Source organism: Protopterus annectens, chromosome 5.part0, assembly GCF_019279795.1.
Source record: "Protopterus annectens isolate FY-2018-M chromosome 5.part0, PAN1.0, whole genome shotgun sequence".
In the NCBI taxonomy this organism is placed as follows: domain Eukaryota; kingdom Metazoa; phylum Chordata; order Ceratodontiformes; family Protopteridae; genus Protopterus; species Protopterus annectens.
The window spans coordinates 664,550,557-664,572,364 of NC_056735.1; the positions used below are offsets into that span (position 1 = coordinate 664,550,557).

A 21,808-nucleotide genomic window follows, 5' to 3' on the forward strand; every position below is an offset into this window, starting at 1 on the left:
TTTCCTGCGGTTTATTTGCAAAAAAAAAGAAAAAAAAAAACAAAAAATATCCTTGTTTCCCACCTTTCCTGACCTAGAGTAGTCCAAATAAAGGCTTTGCCGTATTCTGGACTTTTGGAAAGTTCCTGTGTTGCCCATTTCCTTTCTTGGATAAAAGGAGGCTTCTTTGTTCACCAGTGGGAGTGGGGAGCTTAGAGCAGCCTATCTCTGGAGGAGCGTTCCCAGCACAAGAATCTGGGAACATAAAGCTACTGTTCAATCTCAGCCTTACTACGGGATATGTACCCAAAGAGTGGCGTACAGCAACAGTGGTCCCTCTCCACAAAGGTGGGGCCTCAACGGATCCTGGAAACTATCGCCCCATAAGCCTGACTAGCTTGGTCTGCAAAGCTATGGAAAGGATCATCATGGAACTCAAAGATATTGGGGACCTACAGACACTGGATCCTACCCAGTTTGGCTTTAAGGGCAGATCCTGCCTCTTAAACCTGGTCGATTTCTTTGAAACAGTCGCCAAGGCCATTGGCGAGGGGAAGGTGGTCCACACAGCCTACCTGGACCTCGCAAAAGCCTTCGATACAATACCCCACTCGGGCATCATAGATAAGTTATCCAGCTTAAATATAAACCCCTATGTCACTAGATGGGTTGCAAACTGGCTCAAGGACAGAACTCACATGGTTAGAATTGCTGGAGCCATGTCAGACTCCAAACCAGTTACAAGTGGCGTCCCACAAGGCTCAGTCTTGGGACCTCTCTTGTTCGGTATATATTTCTCGGAGGTACAGGCCAACACAGAGGGATTGTGGCTGACCAAGTTCGCAGATAACTGCAAACTGGGCGCCATAATCAACTCTCCAGCTGACACAAACATCCTCCAAAAGGGTCTCATAGAAACAGACAACTGGTGCCAGAGCCATGGCCTCAAGCTAAATGCCAAAAAGTGTATACTCATCCTCTTTGGCAAAAACAAAGTGCCCACAAATTACCACATAGGTGGTAATCCATTAAGTACGGAAGTAATTAGGGACCTGGGGACCCAAGTTGATAGCAATCTCATTTGACAACCACGTGGCCAAACTGGTTAGAAAAACATTCTATATAGCCCACCTAATCATGAAGGGATTCACGTCTAGATCAGGGGAGGTCATTGTGCCTCTTTACTCATCCCTCAGCAGGCCCATAATTGAGTACAATGCCCCCTTTTGGGATGTACCTTACCAGACACCTGCAGCAACTAGAAAGACCCCAAAAGTACCTCACCAAGAGGATCAAAGGGCTCAGATGCCATATGCTGCTCAGTTACAGCAACTCCAGCTCTACCCTGTTGCATACCGCCTGCTTAGAGATGATCTGTGCCTGATGTATAAAGCCATGTCCAACCCGGAATTAATGGACATGCTGCACCTCAGAAAATCCAAATCCCATCGAGCTACTCACTCGAGAGACTTGAACCTCAGCACAGAAATAAATAGGACATGCTGGAGGGACAGATTCATAACCCAGAGGCTCCCTTCACTCTGGAATAAAATCCCAGTCCAGGTTAGGCAGAGTCCCTCACTGACTCTCTTCAAGAGAGATCTTGATGAGTGGATGGGAGATCGTAGGTTTACCCCGGGTATCACTTCTGTGTCATTGTTAGACAGAGGCACAGTAAACTAAACCTCGAAAAAGAGCATAATAAAATTCATTTTAATGGGTGGCAAAAGCCAAACACACTCTGGCTATGCTTACAAATGCCCTAGGGCAGATAGCCTAGTATGAACCTATGCTAAATTCCACTGTTTGTTGATGCTTGATGTGCGGTGAATTTTTCCCTGCCTGTCCTTTAAAGAACACAAGTGAAGACATTTATTTTTATTCAGTTCTACAGCACTGAAAGCACATGCTGCTTAACTGGGGGGTGTTTTCAGACCAGACTTCAGACCAGTGACAAGTGAAGTACCACAGGGTTCAGTCCTGGGTCCTTCTCCTGTTTGGTATCTACTTCCTTGAAGTACAGGCTAACACAGAACTCTGTACCCATGAAGTACAACATAGACGGTAGTATACTTACCAAAAGTGTGATGAGACCCTGAGACACAGGTGGACAGTCTCTCCTTTGATGATCACATCGCCTAGTCAGGGAATCCTTCTACATGGCACACCTCATCACAAAAGGTTTCTCATCCAGAAAAAGAGGTCATTGTTCCCCTCTACTCATCACTCAGACCCATTATAGAGTACAACGCCCCTTTTGGTATGTACCTCACATGACATCTACAACAACTGGAAAGACCGCAGAAATACCTCACAAAGAGTATTACCTGCCTCAAACAGATGCCCTACGTAGACAGTCTCAAAAAACTCCAGCTTTACTCAGTCGCATATCGCCTACTCAGAGGTGATTTCTGCCTAACATACAAAGCTATGTCAAATCCAGAGCTGTTGGACGTGCCCCACTTAAAGAAATCCCAATCCCTCCGAGCTACACGCTCTAGGGACCTAAACCTTGTCACCACAATAAACAGAACATGCCGGAGAGATAAATTCCTGTCCCAGAGACTTCCCATACTCTGGAATAAACTACCTATCTATATCAAACAAAGCTCCTCATTAGCACTCAAGAAAAATCTTGATGATTGGATGGGAAATAGGAAATTCACCCAGAGGATCACCTCTGTGGCTCTGCTCGACAGTGGCACAGGAAAATAATTTTCTTGGGTGGCAAAAACCAGGGTAACATTTTGGCTGGGTTTGTATAGGCCCCAGGGCCGATAGCCTAGTACCTACCTATGAACCTATGTTTTCCTAGCTGGACTTTTTGCTGAACTATTACAGTTCTGTTTGAGTGTATGCTATATTCTTTTTGGTGGTGATCAAGTATTGTGGCATTTAACTAAAGTTTAATAACTTAGTTGAAGTGCAACAGAAACTTGCTAATCAATTTTGATTTAGAACAAAAGTATTAACAGTAAACATTTGGAAGATTTAAGTTTAATTTTAAATGGTAAACTGTTTGATTTTCAAACAGAATGTACATACAGTAATGGAAATGGATTAAGGTCTGTTCCTGAATTTGATAAATTAGCAGTCAGACCACTTACACAAAAAGTAATGAGAAAGTAAGGATAGACACAAGGAAGGTAAGGTTGATCAGTCAGATGTTATACAAGGTAGAAATCAAGCTGGGAAAAGTTTACATTTTAAGTCAGTTAAGACTCCAGTTTAGAGGAAAAAGAAAGCTGGGAATGCTAATGAAGTGAACAAAAAGAATGTTAAGTAAATATTCCACACTGAAATTAAGGTATTTCATTTAGTTCATCAAGTGTTATTGCAAATGTGTTAGTTTTATCTGTTAATAAACAATGTGAATGATCTAGGAAATATTTGGTTGATTCTAAAGTTTTGGTGGATAAACAATTCATTGGTTATTGCAATCTTTTCAGAGATGAGTGTGGGTGACTTAGAACATGCTGTAATAGAGTTATTAAATTTGATTGGTCTAATGTTTCAAAATATAAAAATAATCTGCAGAAAATTATAGTACTGAATTACTGGGAAAAACATTTTGAGTCTTTTGTTAGAAAGTTGACATTGGTATAGCTATTTGGTATAAGAAAATAAATTTGGATCACAGAAGATCTGAGTGATGATTTGTTGGTTGAAGGGTATAGCTCTATGCATAAAGCTTAGACTATTAGAGGATTCCCCATTTCCCAATTTCAAAATATTAAAAGTGTCTAAATCTGAGCATAATTGAACATCAGTGCTCGATTCATTCAAGCAAACAGGATATTTTGAACCCAGTAAGTTTGGGGAAGACCTTGAACTGTTAGCATTTCATATAACCCTTGCATTTATGATTACATCTCTAGGGTTAGAGATGGGAATTAGCACAAAGTATAATTTGTATATAACCAAAGCTTTTTTCTTACTATCATTCCATACTATTAACTTGGCTTTGGAATATAAACAATCCATATTTATGTAGATGGATTGTTAGCTTAGAAGCAGAATCCAATGACTAGTTATTCAAAGAAAAAATCAGATCCAGCACTGGTGAGATCAGGTGTTCTTCAGGTATCCGTGCCTGGCCCTTTATGGTTTAATATTGTTTTTTGGCTCTATTCTACATGATCATTGTTGGTCAACTATGACTTTTTGCTCATAAAAAAAGAGGAATTCACTGATAAAGTATTGCCTCACAGCAAGAGGTTCTTCAGTTAGATTCTCGCTGTCCCTCCTATGGTCATGTGGGTTTCCTCTAGGTGCTCCAGTTTCCTCCCACATGCCAAAGATATGCAGTAGGTGGACTGGACATTCTAACTTGGCTGTAGGAGATACAGATGAACTACTGCAGCAGGGCTAGCCACTTGGTGGTGTAAACCTTGGCTAGAGATTATTATCACTGTTAAAATGACACCCTGACCCCATGTGCAAAATGGGAAAAAAGTGGTAGAGGATGGATGCTTAGATAAGTGGGCTAGTATATCTGGTCTCTCATTTAGTGAGAAAATGTGTAATGTGTTTGAGCAAACAAAGATATATTACACTGTCTACATCTGATTTATTGGAAGTTGGTGATTAAGAATCTTGGTACCCTGATTGACTCCTCTGTTTTGAAAATCAGTAATTTGTAATAAGGCCTTGAGACTTACGAATTTAATTCTTAAATCTTAACGAGAAAGGTTATGGGTCGGGGGTTTAAGGCATATATCAGATTATTCCTGGAGTACAGTAGTGTACTGTACTCAATTGGCTTAATTGCATAGAATCAGTACAAGATAAATTTAAGGCTTGATGCGTTTCAGCAGGTCTTTATTCCATTCATTATAGACATACCATCGGTCTACTTTTGTCTATAAGATGTTTAATGACTTCAGTCTATTGGGTTTGGAAGTGTATAATAATTCAAAGAAACACCATAAATTAAAGTTTTATGTAAGTTATGTAATAAGAATAAAACTTATTTAACAGGCTGGCACAGTATAATGGAAAATACGTTAATATTTCAAAATGTGAATGGCCTAACAACATTTAAGTCTTTGGATTATTGGGCTGAGGGTATGGTGTTTAATGATCAATTAGTGAGATTGTGTTCCTTAAAAGCCATAAGGCTTGAACAATAACTTATGATCTTGCCATAACTACAAACACAAAACTAAATATATGGATACAATGAAGAGCATCATCTACAAAGGTATGTATACATAACATTTTAAGTGGCTTCCAAGGGCCATGCAGACAGTTATTAAATAAAAAATTAAACTTCCCCAAAAGATGAAGATTTAACATACCACTGAAGTCTTCTGAACTGGTGTCGATGGTACTGATGCTACGTCTGTGGAAACCTCAGAGCGTCTATTGTCATACGAATCGGTTGGCTATTTAAGAAAAAAAAAATTGTTTTGACATGGTGCTTCTGAAATAATCTGACCACTTATTTACTAACGATTGTGATTAATGAAGGGACCATTAAATATTTTAATTACTAAAACAGCTGAATTAGCGTGCATACTCAACTACACCTTAGTCACAGACTGCAACTTTATAAAGGAAAATGTTGCTCAAAATCACTTTTCCTGAACCTCTTCAACTCTAGTTCTTGAGGTAAACAAGTTTACCATAATGATCATACAACTAATTCCAGTATACCTGTCTTCTGGATTAAATACCACTCAGAGAAGTGGAAAGCTACCACATCTCTTAAAACAAAGCTCAGCAGATGAAGTTGCTTAAGTGAAGGTTGAACAAAGATGGTAAAAAAGGATTTTCCAAAGCTTCAGCACATTTTCTTCCCATTTCAAGCCTATCAATGTCTAGAATAACCTGCATTCCATAAAATTAATGGGGTTCTATTCTGCAGAATAGCATGTGCTTACAAGTCCACCCCATTCCTCTATCTTCAGTCAAAAAACACAACCACCCCAATCAAGTACTCTTGATTGAAGAGTTACATTCAGAGTTTATTTCCTCAGTCCTGCAAGCTTAAATATTTTTTTCTGAAGCAGAAGGCTAGTATAGCAACTAAACAAATCAAACACTCTTACATCTATGTCACATGGTCAAAATTTAAAAGTATTGTGCTAAATACCAGAGATTAATTTTCACAACATCAGATAACTTAACATTTCAATTACTACTTTCTACCCAATGTTGCATATACCATTCAACTATTAATACCAGTTTTATCATATTTTTGATGCATCTGCTAAAATAAACTATGGCTGCAAGGTTCACTGCCACAGTTCTGATGTTTCAGTGAGCTGCAGAAAGTACCAAGTACAACAGTGCATCACTCTCATATGGGGTTACTAAGTTGGAGTCAGTGATCACCTTGTATATCAGACAGAGGTTACCTGTGAGGAGCCTGTATGAAACTGAGTAGAGGGAAAGAGCTTTTATCCTGTGTATGGTAGATGGTTGAGGCCCTGGATTCTCCTGGTGAGGAACCTCTGTGGTCTCTCCAGCTGCTGCATGTGCTTTGTGAGGTATATGCTGAAAGGGGCATAGTATTCAACAATGGGCCTTATAAGGGAAGAATACAGAAATGTTCTGACCTTATCCCTGGATGAGATGCCCTTACGTATGGGGTGGGCCGTGTAGAAGGCTTTCTGTACAACGAAAGCAACATGGTAGCCAAAAGTCAGGTTGCCATCAACACGGGTGCCGAAATCCCTCAACTGACTGCATGCATAGGACATTGTGATCATTTGTGGGGAATGTCACTCAAAGGAGATGATGCATTTTTTGGTATTCAGCTTGAGGCCGTGTTTCTGGCACCCATCATTTGAGTGAGACCCTCTTGTAGGATTGTCCACATCACTAGGGGAAATGACAGCACCCAGCTTGCAGTCATATGCAAACTTGGTCAGCCATAGTCCACCGGTTTTGGCTTGCACCTCAGAAAAAGTATATCCCAAACAGAGGCCCCAAGACTGAACCCTGGGGTACGCTGCTTGTTAAGGGTCTAACTGCTTCAGATGACTTCCCCTATCTTGACTAGGTGGGGGTTCTGTCAGTGAGTCAGTTTGCTACCCATCTGGTAACATATGGATTGATGCCTAGTTGAGAGAGTTTATTATGCCCCGCGAGGGGAATAGTGTGTCAAAGACTTTGGCCAAGTTAGGCGGTGTGCACAGTCTCCACTTCGTCTACGGCTTTGGTCACTTTCTCAAAGAGTTTGAAATATTTCACACATCTGTACATAGCTGTGTTCCTACATATATACTTCATAAACTTGCCGTTCCTGAGACTAGTACATATGGTTTTCCCTTTTAACCTCTAAAGTGTTCATACTTTTCCAGCTCCATAACCACTTTTAATTTATAATTTCACTTCTGCAGTATAATCATGAAGCTAACCATGATGCGCAGAGAACAAGAACTGCAGACTAATACAGGAAATCACCCTATGTAATATACTTATGGTCCTGCCATCACCATAAATGTTTATGCAGAGCACAGACTGTAAGACCTTGCAAAAACTCAGTATGCAATGTACTCAAAAATATTAGACGCATACAGCTCCATCTGTGTTACAAGATTCCTTTCAAACTAGACGCAAAGCCAAGCACTACCATTAAAAATAGAAAGACAGAAGTCAGAAATGAGCAGTGTAAAGGAAAAAAGATGCAGGTTTTGTTTCATCAACATTTTATTTAGAAGCTAGAGAAACCATGCTCTCATACCCATGTCATTCAGCACTATCAGTGCTTTCAGAAGAGAACTCAATCAAATGCAAATATTCAATTACAAAATACCAAAGCACATATGTTAATGCACAGTTTGCGTCACAAAGCAGGTATTTAAACACCTGATCTTATATTACTCTAAGGCTACCATTTTGCAGTTATCAAACTGGCAGGCTGGCATAGTGGTTGGTGCTGTTGTCTTAAAGCCCTTGGCCATCCAAATCAATTTCAGGCTGTGGTGCCTTCTGTTTAGTGTGCGCATACCCACTTTGTGTCCTCTTGAATTTTAGCCAAGATCTCTGGTTTCCTCCCTTATTTTAAAGAAAGTTTCAGTTTTCAGTAGTGTGCGCGCACGCGCATGTGAGAGAGCAAGCAAGCGCGCACATCTTGTAATGGAGTAGTATCTCATATCCAGGACTGGTTCTCTGTGTGGCCAAAGTAATGAGACATACTCCAGCTCCACCACACCAACATTATACAGCAGGCATCTGAAAATTAATGTACAACTGAGCACTCTGGTGTTTTAAGTTTAATCCGTTATACATTATTTATGAACATTTCACTGCAGTAAAGCTCACAAAACAGCATTAAATTAAGCAACTTAGTAACACGCAAGAGCAGTAAAAGACTAAAGAGGATACTGCCTGAAGAATTATATGACTATCTCCCTGCATCTGAAATGTTACTAGTAGGAGTGTAAAAAAGCCACCCCATATAGTGTTTTCATAAAGTGGATGAGAATATTGTAAATCTTCTAGAAATGAAGCTCAATTAATACAGCAGTGGATACCACAGCATGATTCATGCTAAAAAGGGACAGATGTTAATTACCAAAAGCACCATTAAAAGTACGTCTGCAATTTATTATATTTGCTATGGTAACAGAGCTGTACAGACAGATCAGGGACTGCAAGACTGAATAGGCTCATCCTTAGAGGCTTTACAAGGGCCAGATGAACCCTGATTGCAACTGTTATTTCAACGTTTAGTCAAGGTCAAATGAATGGCAACTTGTGGAATATCCAGAGAGTGATCCACTCAGCTCACTTATGTCTTGATTCAGTAAGCAAATCCTGTTAAAATATTGAACCCTCTAGAAATTACACTCAATTGAAAATAAAGTTTACTATAAACATGTACAGATCATTCATATACAACAGAAAAAATATTTGTTAAGCAAGAAGGTGAACAGGGAAAAATTTACTTTTCAGCTATGACTTCTTAAGCAACACAAGTTACAATGAATATAATTTTAAAGCTATAATACAAACGCATACATAAAATCCAACATTAGATGAATGCACAGAGTTACAAACATGCAATACTAACCACACTCAAAAGAAATATGAGAACTGTAGTTTGGAATGTGAGAATGAATTTACACACAGCACAGTACTTAAATTGATCAAAGCACTCAAATGAAATTCTGTCTTATGCTAAATTTATGTTTAACTGTGATCACACAAGAGTTCATTCTGACTTCCTTTTAACAATGTACTGACTCATTCAAGTGCACAGCTCAAGCAGTAGCTAGCTTTGGTTAAGATGACCAGCAAGGCCAACTGAATTTTATTTTGCAGCCATCATGAAAAATGTTGCAAGATCTGGTCGTCTGTTTAATCTGTCTACAATAGTAATCACGGAAGGCGGTTTAACATTCTAGCCAACTGAAACAGAATCGTTCTGATACAGACTTTCTTAACTGGCTGTAAAGATCCAACTATACTTTTAGTATCGACAATCTTCCCAGTTAACTCATTTCCTCTGGTAAAGCTGTTTTGAGTGTGTACCTTTAACTCCTGAGTGTGGCTTAAGCCTTCAAAAAATGAAGTCATCACCTTACAGTTCTAAAATACTCATTGACAGAGATCAAATATCAGTGCAATTGCTTTTGCCATCATGTATGCTTCAGGATACAATATTCTAATACCTTGTATGTAACATGGTTTTGGAAATATTAATACAAATTTGAACAAGCAATATTTTAACACCTAGAGGCGCAGTAGGATGCAACTGCAGAAACGCTTGGATGCACACTTGGCTGTAATGAGTTAATGCACCCTTTGTCTCAGGTCTTTTCCTTTCTCATTCAACCCCTAACAGTGGTGACCTTGAATCTTAGATCATGCAGGAGTGAACATCCATCCATAGTCTTTACAAGTCGAGCTGATATACTGGGCCAGTACTAAGGGAAGATTTCCCCTCAGCAAACTCGCAAAAAACATTTCAAATACTGAAGCTCATTAACTGGCAAATAAAAAAAAACGTAGAATGAAACAGCACACTACTGTTAGGGCAACACAAGCAGCTTCACAGCTATTTGCTGGAGAAACTGTACCACCATACAAATGCTCAAAAGAAGGATTTCATGCTTTATACACTACTTCCTAAACCTTCCAGAGCTTTGAAGGGCGTCAACGTCCTTCATCTCTAAGATGTTCACTTCTATTGGACTACAGGAACTTCATTAAGTGGGTACAAGCGTCAGTTCAATTTGGCAAAAGAATTTTAAAATTGTCTTGAGCATAGATAGGAGAAAGGAACCTATTTCCAGATGTACAAATAAATTATGCAAGTCCGGAATGGAAGGTAGAGATTTGAATACAGGAAGATTGACAGGTGGAAAATTACCCAATAAAAATTCTCTGTACCTGTACAGCATACAGCTGTAAATGTACATGCTGCCAGACTCAACGGGTGCAAGACAGTGCAAGTCTGAACCCTGCACTAGGAGAACATGCATTTCACACTCCAGTCTAAAAAAGAATGACCTTGACACTCTACAGTCCCATAACTACAAATGGGATGGTGTGGACTAAGACTAGGGATTACTTCTCAACTGACATGTTACAGCCAAAAATTTTAGTGAAAACAGGGTACACCTTTTGTCCAAGGATAGAGCTCAGAGGTAGGGATGCCTAGTCACAAACTTAAAAGTTTAAAAGGATTCTTGTACCAGAGGGCCACCACTAATATAACAAGGAATTCAGGGAAAACCTGCATTACTATCAACAGCCCCCAAATAGGTACTGTGTTATGGGTAGCATAGCAGCGCACTGGTAAGACCTGTTTCACATCTTCAGTGTTGAGTTTGGTCTTCACCTCCAGGATCACTGGAAGGAGTATATGCATGTTCTTCCTGTGTCTGCACATTTCTCACCATTTTCCTAGGCACTGAGGTTTTGTCTACTTTCTAAAAAAAAAAAAAAAACACAAACACACACATGCTAGCTGATCAGCTAAACGGTCTTTATATAAATGTTACATATATACCCATCTTATATATTTAAGACTTAGTAATGGCTCACATATTGGTTCAGTGACCAACACCCTTTTTTAAAGGGGGAATAAATGGAGATTCCCCTAAAATGAAAGATGAATTGTTCTATTTCAGTGGGGAATACAAAATCTAAAACATCCAGCAATGACACAGTGACAGGATGGCTCTGCTAGACAATTACCTGTACACAACTAAGAAGAGTACAGGCAGAATCACATGTTCTGCAGTGAATTGACCCTTTGGTGCTAGACCCAAAATATCCTTCAGCCACCATCACTGTTTCAGTGAATCCTTCCTGATAAGTCTGTCAGTAATTTTCACCCAACATAACAGGTTATGGGGTCTACTGCCTGCAAAATGCTCCCTAACTTTGTGGTACCTCAACCCCCTGAAGGGGGATAAATAAAACTTTCTTGCAGATCAACCAATATGCAGAGTATATATTTGCCTTTTGAAATGGTTTACAGTGGGTAGTAGCTGGAAAGACTCCAGAACAGTACAGATTAAACCTTCTGTGAACATGGACAGGGTAAGCAACCTACAAGCAAAGGTTGGCTTAGAAAGTCTTGGAAACACCAATGTGCCCAAGAATACTGGCTCTTGGAATCATAGTCCAAGCAATAATGCTTGAAGCAGGTGTTAACAGATGGCCATGTGCAAATACCAATAGCAGAGTTATTTTCAAAGCAAGCACTGGAACCATCCAGCACTAGTTAAGTGGCATTTACCTATGGGTAAGAGCCTGCCTGTTATACCTTTGTAATTAGCAAGTCACTTCTTAAAAAAAAAAAAAAAAAAAAAAAAAAAACTTGACTAGCCACTGTAAGCTCTAGTTGCATGAAAGGCAATAAGCAACTGTCTCCTTTTTAAAGTCACATGCCCTCTACAGAAGACTAACTAGTAAACGCTCAACCAATGAAAGTTCTTCCTCTCGTGAATTATGCATCTGCAAAGAAAACTAAGATCAATAGACTAGTGTAAGGGCAGTTGTGATATCATTTTGGGTAGGTAAAATGAATTAACCACAAGAGGTGTCATGTCAATCCTTGTCAAAAGTCAGAGTTCCTTAAAAATTAAAGGCATGAAGTGCAGCAATTTTGTAAGAGGTGGTAATGGCCACCAATAACAGCATCCCTTCAAGATATTAACTCCAGAGTCACCACCGCTTCTGACAGCAGATGATCCATGATGACCTTTCACTATCCAGTGCAACATTCACAAGTTTATCCTTGGTTAGAAAAGCGTCTAGAGATGTGAGAGCACCTGAAGGAATACACAGAATGAAATAACACCATAGTAAAATCTGGTCCAAAAATAAGCTGGACGATACACGTCTTGGATCAATAGCTAAATCAACCTGTGAGGATAAGGGTGGGAAGTATGCAAAGTATAACATGTACAGGTGACAGAAAAACAAGTTTAAGAAAGCATTACGAAGGAAACTTAATGCAAAACTAAATATAAATCTTAATTCACATTACCAAATGTACAGGTAGCTTCATTAAGCACATTAGTCTCAACATATTTTGCTATTGTGCACATTTCTACACTAGCTTTCAGCTTTTAGGTCTACACAGCTGGCAATACTGTACTTGTGGTTTAATACACAAACTGTGAAAGTTACAATGGTCTCCATAATTACATTACTCTTCATATAAAAAAAAAATCACTACATGCATTTTATTTTTTTCATTTACTATTGGATAATTCATGCAACTGCAAAGAAAGCCATGCAGCATAAGCCATTATGCATGACATACAGGAAGCAAAACAATCGGAGAAGGTCATGCGTACCACTACATATACACTTAAGCTTTGCAAAAGCCTTTCAGCCAAAGTTCACTGCATGTTAAGCACATGCTCTTACCTGTTTTACTTGGTTAATTCTTTATACACACCTACTTTAAAAGTCTTACCTTAATTACCAACCTTACATGTTTCCCCTCCATAGCCTTTTTAGATTTCTCTATATAGTGAACAGGAAGAGAAAGAAATGACTTCTCCATTAGTGTCTATTTTCTAGCTATTACGTTTAATTGCATGAATAGGATTATACAGCGCATGTTAATTGTAACACTATTTTCTCACATCACACCCTTTTTGCAATAGCTTCCACTGTTTAGACAAGGATTGTGTTTTAGCAATATACAGCAAAGTCAACATCTGTGTTAGGTAGTTACTTTGTAATATCACTACATATAATACAAATGCTGTAACTCACTGACAAATTTTAACTTTGTAAAACGTACAGCAAGAACATAGTCTCGCGCGCTTTGTGCTACAGCAATTTTGAAACCATACATTTTTTCATAAGTGATTACTAGGCTTACAACCCCAGGGGACCTTTATAAGCCTAGCCATGATTTCCAAATATCTCAAGTTTTAATACCCTAGGTTTATTTTATATATATATATATATATATATATATATATATATATATATATATATATATATATATATATCCCTGCAAGTAAGTGATCAAAGTAATAATCCAAAGTAGAATGCTGCGTGCCAAAAGGAATCCACCAAGTACTGATCAAAGTAGTTGAATTTGCATGTGCTTCTTACTACTTTGTTTTGATTAATATTAGTACCCATTTGTCTTTCACACAGGACAGTACAACTGTGAGCTCGCTTTGTGTGAATTAATCTAAAACAAAACTGGTTTGATTGGGTACTTTGGATTTTTAAACAAAACACGTATGCGCTGCTTCATGTTCTGTGATATAAAATGCGTACAATCAAGTTTTATTTCAGTAATGTAATGTCCTTAAAGTAGGTTTATTATTCAGGAGATGCATGCTGCCAACTCAGTTGTGAATTACTGTGGTAAAATGTTTTGCAGGGCTCCCAAACAAAAATAACCGGAAATGTTTTCCCCACTATATAGCCTTGCCCTGCTAATAAAACTAACGTGGTTCGGTACTATGCAATCAACCTGATTGTAGGTGTTGTCACTTGTACCAATATGCATGGGAGAACCCATTCTGATGTCCAAGCATCAATAATTTCCTTTTTTAAAAACTGACCAAATGTCATGTAGATAAGCAGTTTAAGTATTCTCTATGGTACCAGCAAACTGACATACGAATGTCCTACAAATATCCTTCAGACAAATGTGATGGACAGTTTTAACATCACATCAATAGTCTATAAGTAACGCCCTTTCATTATTCTGTGAACAAAAATTGCATTGCAGAAGTGCAATCTTCTTAAAATACAACCATCACTACCAATTTTGCCACCTGTTGCTCCACGTATAGTGCTGTAACAGTCAACACTATGAAAATACTTCTGAAAAAGACATAGGAACATTGCAGGTTTTATTTATTAGGACGTAGCTTACTGTTAAAAACTGCAGTATTCGCAACTGCTGCTTAATATCACCTCTGACCCTCGATTATTTATGGAAATATTTACAATGAACGACACATTTCCTTATGACAAAAACAAGTACTTTTTCCATTAACGATGCCAAAAAAGGTGTTGCCTCGTTAACGGAAATGTAGTTTTGGGCATGGATTCCCTATCCACTCATCCAAGTTATGCTTGAATTGAGTTGGGAAAGAAATTTGCTTCACATGGATGGGATGCCGGTTAAAGAATAGGGGCAATCTCTGAAACATCTGTCCCAACACATCCTACTTATGTTACATACAAGGTTTAGGTCCTTAGAGTGCATAATTCTGATGCCATTTACTTTGCGAATGTGCAACATGTCCATCAGAGCAGAATCAGAGCATGCTCTAATGGTCAGGAATAAACTGCCTCTCGGCAATCTGTAGGAGACAGAAGGATAGGGCTTTGAGGCAGTTTGAGTAGGATATGTTTAAGGCCATGTACTCATTTGTGAGGAGGCACTATGGATGCTAAAGCTGTTGCATCTGCCTGATCAGGCACATACCAAATGCAGAGTTGTACTCAACTGGTACAAGGGAATAGTACAGTGGAACAATCACATTCTTGGATATGGATGCCATACCCTTTTCTTTTACGTCACACAATATGGGATGATTTCTTATTACCACAGACACATGGTCAAAGGCCAAGTTACTGCCTACATGTGTTTTCAAATCCATGACTAGCGGGTCTACTCTTAGGGGTGCATTATGAATGTGGTAATTTCCAGGGGTAGTTATCTTCCCAAAGAATACTATTGTGCATTTCTTGGCACAGAGTTTTAGACAGTGGCTCTGGCACCAGTTATTAGTCTGTCAGGCCGTCTTAGAGGGCATTTATCACTGGGTGATTGTATGACTGAGCCTAGTATGCAGTCATCTGCAAACTTATCAGCCAGATACCCTTGACTACAGAGTAAAAAATTCTAAGGAACAACTCCGGTACAAAGCCTTGGAGGACTCTACTAGTAACGGCCCTCTTCATGAAGGTTGATTCTCCTATCCTAACTTCTTTAGTCCTATCTGTGAGATAGCTGGCTAACCAGTGGATGACGTAAGGCTTTATAACTAATGTTAAGAATTTGTCCACAATGCTCAAGTGGGGTAGTGTGTCAAATGCTTTGGCCAGATCAAGGTAAGCAGTATACACCAGTTTTGCTCTCATCCATTGCTTTGGTCACCTTTATGAAGTTCACCACATTGAACAGGCATGATCAGCCATTGACAAACTGGGTAGGATCAAGTGCCTGAAGGTTTCCTGTATCATTGTTTATCATTGGCATAATTCTTACCACAGCTTTGTATATACAACTAGTCAAACGTATGAGTATTTACCTGGGCCATAGATAGCATATCATTATGCAGACGGATGATAGCTGCAATCCTCCATTCACTTGGAAGGAAGGCTATGGTTAAATACAGATTCTAGTGGTCCTTCTAGGTCATGTTTCATGCTATTTAACAGGCATTCTGGGATATTATCAGGGCACATCAATGCAACTGTTTTGGCCTCAAGAGTGTGCATCGAGAATCATTCCCTAGTCATAGGAGATATAATTGAGCATATAAGGGTATCGGGGGGGGGGGGATTGGAACTACATTTGCTGGACAGAAGATTTGATATATCTTCTGGCTCAGTATAGGGGGCTCCATTTACAATTAGTTCTGTACACTGTTGTTCACTGCCTTTGAGGTTGTAAACATGGCTGAAGAGTGCAGAGATTCTCCTTGGCCTGGGAAGTTATGTTTACCTCAAATATGACTTTGGCAAACTTGACTGGTCCCCTGCATTGCTTGTTTAGACTTGCGACAAAGTTTTTACCTAGCTAGATACTGCACTTAATTTTTGCAGTCATCTTTTTTGATATATAACCTACTGCTGTAGGGCTTCTACCAGGGTGTCTTATTTTCATGCTTGCCCTGTACTTATTCCGATTAGGTACTGCAGTCTCCAGACAGCCCTCAACATGAATGTATACTGTTTCTGTGAACAATCCAGCAGAGGTAGTGTTGCTTAAGGTTTAGAGGGCTTGAAATTTTACCAGGATGTCACTTAGGAGTAGGAAGTTTGCCTTACAATTACAAAAGTTCAAGGATTAAATGAAGTCATGGGTTTTTATTTTTATTTGAAAGGACTGCTTTACGTTTCAACCTAACCAGCAACAACATTAAAATGGGGGGTGCAATGTTCTCCCATGTTCATGAGGATCAGGTCAAGGATGTCAGCACCCCTAGTGGGATTACAGATTAGGTGTCTCAGGTGCATGTGTTTACAAAGTCCAGAATCTCTGTATCTGTATAAGACGGTCTTTTTTCACTTTTCTTCCTATTGTGGCGCATTTATAAGTGAGCTGGCCACCAGCAACAATTAGAACTGTATAGAGCCATCTAATGTTAGAGGTATATTACTATATTTCACTTGCTCATAATATTGAAGCCTATAACAGTTTCAGAATTTATGATTTTCACATTTAGGCAAGGAATGTCAATTGTTTTTCTTTAATTTTATCACTTGCAAAGTAAAAGTAAAGTTCTTAGTAAAAATATTTAAAATGTACAGCAGTAAATGTTAGAGTCAAAGATTATTTCAGGTGTATAATTAATGACTTTCATGAGTACATCCCAAACATGAAACCAAGTTTTTGTTTAATTTCAACAAAGTAATACAAGTGTGTTCAGCATTTAAGATAGTTTGCTTGTTGCTTTATTGCAAATGTCAGAACAGTCTAGATCTTCAGACTAGTGAATTCTAACACTAGCAGATAACAGTTTACGTCTGACTGCTTGCTCACTACAGGATACTTAGTATGATTTGAGTTTTGCATACCAAGGTCAAAGATAAAAGTGGCTTGTGTTTCTCCTCTTTCGTGCAAATAGCAAAATCTAAGCTGTTGAGTGTGCACAAGGAGTTTGATCTGCCAGAATCATAATTCAAATTCTGATGCAAATTTATTTTTCCTCGGCTACAGAACTGCTTTATGTTTTGCTATGTAAAAAAGTGACATTGGAACTTTTCCCAATAACTAATCTCTCTCTTGATCAGTATAACTATGGTATAGCACAAAAGTACTTTGATTATCTTTTAGATGTCACTTTAATGTGACAAGATAAAAAGTTTGTGGCAGCTCGCAAGAAAGAAGCGGACTTGAATTCAACAGATAATTTCGATGCTGAAAATTCTGTTGGCAGCTATGTGGAAAACTTTCATTGAAAAGGCAGTAAATGATGCAAAGTATAGTACTTTTCTAAAAAATATATGTAAATGTTTTATATGTCCAAATTTTTTTCAGAAAGCAAACTTTTTCTAAGGTTATAAAGATTACTAATATATGAATGCAAACCTATAATTTTAAATAGTTCTTTAAAAGTTTTGCTAGCACTTCATATAAAAAAATTAAGGTTTTAATATGTTGATTTATTACACTTCAGAGTACTATAAGCTAGGATTCCTTCCATCTCTTTCTAGCTACTGTGTAGTTTTGAGCAACTCACTTACCTAAAACAAAAGCACAACTTACAATTTCCAGCCCTACTTAAACAAGTGTGGAAATTCGGTCAAGTAAAAATGTAAATCTACTTCATTTTGTAAGGCCCATCATCTCTGTATGTTGTTGTGTCTTTCGGCTTTTCCTGGTTAAGGGTCGCCACAACGGAACTCCGGTCCGCTAATGATTGGCAGCAGATTTTTATGTGCTGAGTTGCCAGCTCTGATGCACAACCTTCAACGAAGGTACGCCCATTCGCACATATCTCCACACAGAAGACGCTGTAGCTAAGAATTGAATGGAACAATGTTTTACTGAGGCGACAACGCTACCGCAGCACCACCACCACAGTTCATCTCTGTATACTACAAGAAAATTGACATGTTTAACACAAAAGATGATTGAACGCATTTTAATTTCTAATGCTAATCCAATTGTTAGTAGCAGTTTTGTTTATGCCTAAATTAAAAGGCATTTGCATTAAGTAGTTCCTTAACCAAACACTAGTCAGACAACAGTGGATACAATAAACAGACACTGCTGCCTAGAGGGGGACTGAATTAATGCATCCTCACATCTATACTCCCTGCAGTATACTCAGTTTGACCCATACTGTACACCCCTATACTCATGTGTAGGTGCCTGGCAAAAGACAGGTGGGCTCATTCAAGCCTTTATCCCTATACTCCACAAAGCTTTGCTGGTTTAGCCATTTTTAGAGTATAAAACTTAAACATTCAGGTTCTCAGTGCTGGTCTCCAGTGACTACTTGGTGTTGTAGCTTGAGATTTAAAAATGGCTCACCATTTAGAGTTTCCTTTTTTGTTTTTAAAAAGCCAGCTTAATGTACCTAGCACTATAAAAAATAGAAGCAGCTTGTAAAACATGCCATGTTCACCATTCCAATAGAACATTAATTTATTTCCGTTTTCCACATGTGGAGAGATTTGTAGTATTCAAAACATATTTAACCTGACCAGCCTCCACTGAAAATTTAATTTACTTGGCAAGAATCAAAAACAGTACTGAAAATGGATCAAAAACAGTACTGAAAATGGATCAAAAACAGTACTGAAAATGGCACTTCCACCTGTACAGTTTGCATGTAATAAATCCAAGTAACATGATTTAATATGTATTCATCTTAAAGGCAGGAATTGAATAATGTAATATTGCTTAGGTTATATGATATATAGCAATACACGTGAAGTACAATGTTTAACATAGTTTGATTACTTTTATATGAACATAAATTTGCCAAAGTGCTAATTCAATAAAGGTGTTTGAAAAAAAGATTGTCGCAAAAATAGGTACAGTTAACACTTTCACTTTTTAATTTTAATTCTAATAAAGGTATTTAGTACAATGTTCATCCTTCCATCTCTATAAAACCCATGCTTTTCCACAAAATAATGCATACTTTATATAGTAATCAAAAGCGACAATCAGGCCTAAAACTGCATGACATTTCAAGATATGTAAAAGAAACATTTCAAGAAATAATCAGTTTGAGACAAACATGCTTTGGCTTTAGTGAAAATGTACAAAGCATTTTAGTCTAAATATTTTATGTAAAAAACTGACAAAAATGAATTCAATCACTACAGATTTTTAACCGAATGTTAAGTCCGTATGTTTACCTAGCTGCAAAAGTCTCAGGTCCATACATCTTGTACTCTAGTCATACAGTATCTGTTAATATAAAATTTGCTTTTAGTGTCAGTCCAGTGTTTTTCAGCAATAAATTAAAGTCAGAGAACTTACTTCTCCAGCCAGTAAGAAAATATATATTTGTGAAGTACCAGTTTTGGAGAAAAAATGCAATTCCACTGTCCTTATTCCCCAATCATCTGGACTTCAAACATCAAGAAAATGTAGAGGAGCACCTGGCCTTCGGGACCTTTAAGTTTTACCAAGAAGCTGAGCTGAAAGACCTATGAAAGCATAACTGGCAGTTGGTGCAGAGGTTAGGGTTGTGACAGTTCTGATACAGGGTTTGATTCCCTCAGCCCTTGTTTGCTGAGTGACCTTGTGACTTCCCTCACAAACCCTGAAACCAAGCTACCCCTCAGTCTCTACATCTACAGAACTAAACCCAACCCCAGTCTCATTTAAACCCACTACATAAAAAGGCTCAAACTAAAGCCCTGTACCCTTGCTGCAGATCAGCTCCCCAGTGAGTTTTTAGAAGCATCTGCCCCGTCCATCTCCTATCCTATATTTATCAAAATAAATCGCTCAGAACAGTATGTACCCCTCCTCTGGGAAATATCCCATATCATCCCACTACACAAAGCCAGCCCCCTCTACAGACTTCAAATATCGCCCAATTTCTATTCTTTCCCCCTTTCCAAAATCTTAGAAAAATGTATTCATCAGCTACTCAACCATCTCCTTAGCAACAAACTCAAACTTACAGCATGGTTTCAGACCAAAACATAGTAATACTACCTCACTCATTAGTTTCACTAACATTATAAACCACCTAAAAAATGGTCAGCTTGTCGCATCTCTCTTCCACAGTATGTCCAAAGCTTTCAGTACTGCATCCCAACAAATACTGCTCAACAAACTGGCAATTTACAACCTCAGTGAAACATCCCTTACTTGGTTTCACAGTTGTCCAAAAGGCAGCAATCCACTAGATCTGAAAACAAATTGTCTGCTACCCATCTCTGTGGGAGTACTGCAAGGCTCTATCCTCGAACCACTGCTCTATCATATTTACTAATGAACTTCGCTCCTCCACTCAACTAGCCACCATCGTTCAATACTTTGATGATGCCTCGCATCCGCTTTGTCCACTCAACTCCATGAACTACAAGACACAAGAGTCTCTCCAGGACATTAGTACCCAACCATCAACTCATTCTCAACCCCAATAAAACTAATCTTATGGTCTTCCATAACAATAGAACCAAAAATAATTAAACCACACTTTCCACCCAAGAATCAAACCAATTAGTCAGACTAAACTCTCTGGTGTAACAATAGACGAATATCTAAAATTCAACAAACATTAGCAACCACAATTAAAGTTCACATTAAACTCAGCTGACTATACAGCTAAGCCTTTCTTAACCAACTATGCCAGACTCGCTACTGCAAGATCTCACCTACTTTCCACCCTCCTGTAATGCTCACAAATCTTCACCAACCTGCATAAGACTGACTTAAACAACCTTGAAAGCTGCTATAACAAAACAGGTTTGCCAATAACCAGCCCCACAAATCTCACCACTGTACTGCACTCCACCAGTCAACTGGCTTGAAATACCCAACCTTATAACTCTTAACCAACTCACCATGGCGGCACAGGTCTTCCATAATCCATATCACTGCCCTGCTCTCTCTAATTTAGTTGAACCTAATACCACCCCAGGTCCCTCAGATCATCAGAAAAGCCACTTCTAAAAGTAAAAAAGTCCAAAAACCACTTTGGTGAGTCTATTGAAAAACAACCAAATCCTAGAATCGCAAATTCAAATTACTCCTAAACTAACACCCTAACCACTGGCTATGCTCCTGTACCCACCCAGGCTAAACCTAACCTGACTGACCCCATACTAATATTCTGTAAGCCCCATTCTTGTACTTCACAGTTGTTGCTCTAACTCTCATAAGATATCTTATATTAAATTCCTTCCCTTATTTAAAAAAAATTGCAATTATATCTTCTATGCTCATTAAAGATTTTTTACTATCATGTATGTAACTTGCTTATCTTTTATAATTTTCTATGCTCATTGAATATGTATTTTATACTATATGTTAACTGCTTATCTTTTTACAATGACTTTGTAATTTTAATACCTTTTTGATTTTGCCACTATTGTGTGTTACTTGCTCATCTTTTGACTATGGCTTTGGAAATGTAATACTTTCATTGGAGCTTTTCTCCCAGGGCCTCTGAAAACCGGATCCTGGCCCAGTTGGACACTACCCGGTAAACAAATGTAAATAATAAAT

At 38.4% G+C, this 21,808-nt stretch overlaps 1 protein-coding gene across 3 annotated transcripts in view; it reads right to left on the reverse strand.

The window, feature by feature from the left end:
* Positions 1 to 21,808, reverse strand: part of LOC122802746 (glycogenin-2-like) — a 1,303,570-nt gene that overhangs the window by 198,366 nt on the left and 1,083,396 nt on the right. For all 3 annotated transcript variants that reach the window (XM_044072514.1, XM_044072513.1, XM_044072515.1), the window contains one exon: positions 5,280 to 5,366. In XM_044072514.1, the coding sequence (XP_043928449.1) occupies positions 5,280 to 5,366 (87 nt within the window). The remainder of the gene's footprint in view (positions 1 to 5,279; positions 5,367 to 21,808) is intronic.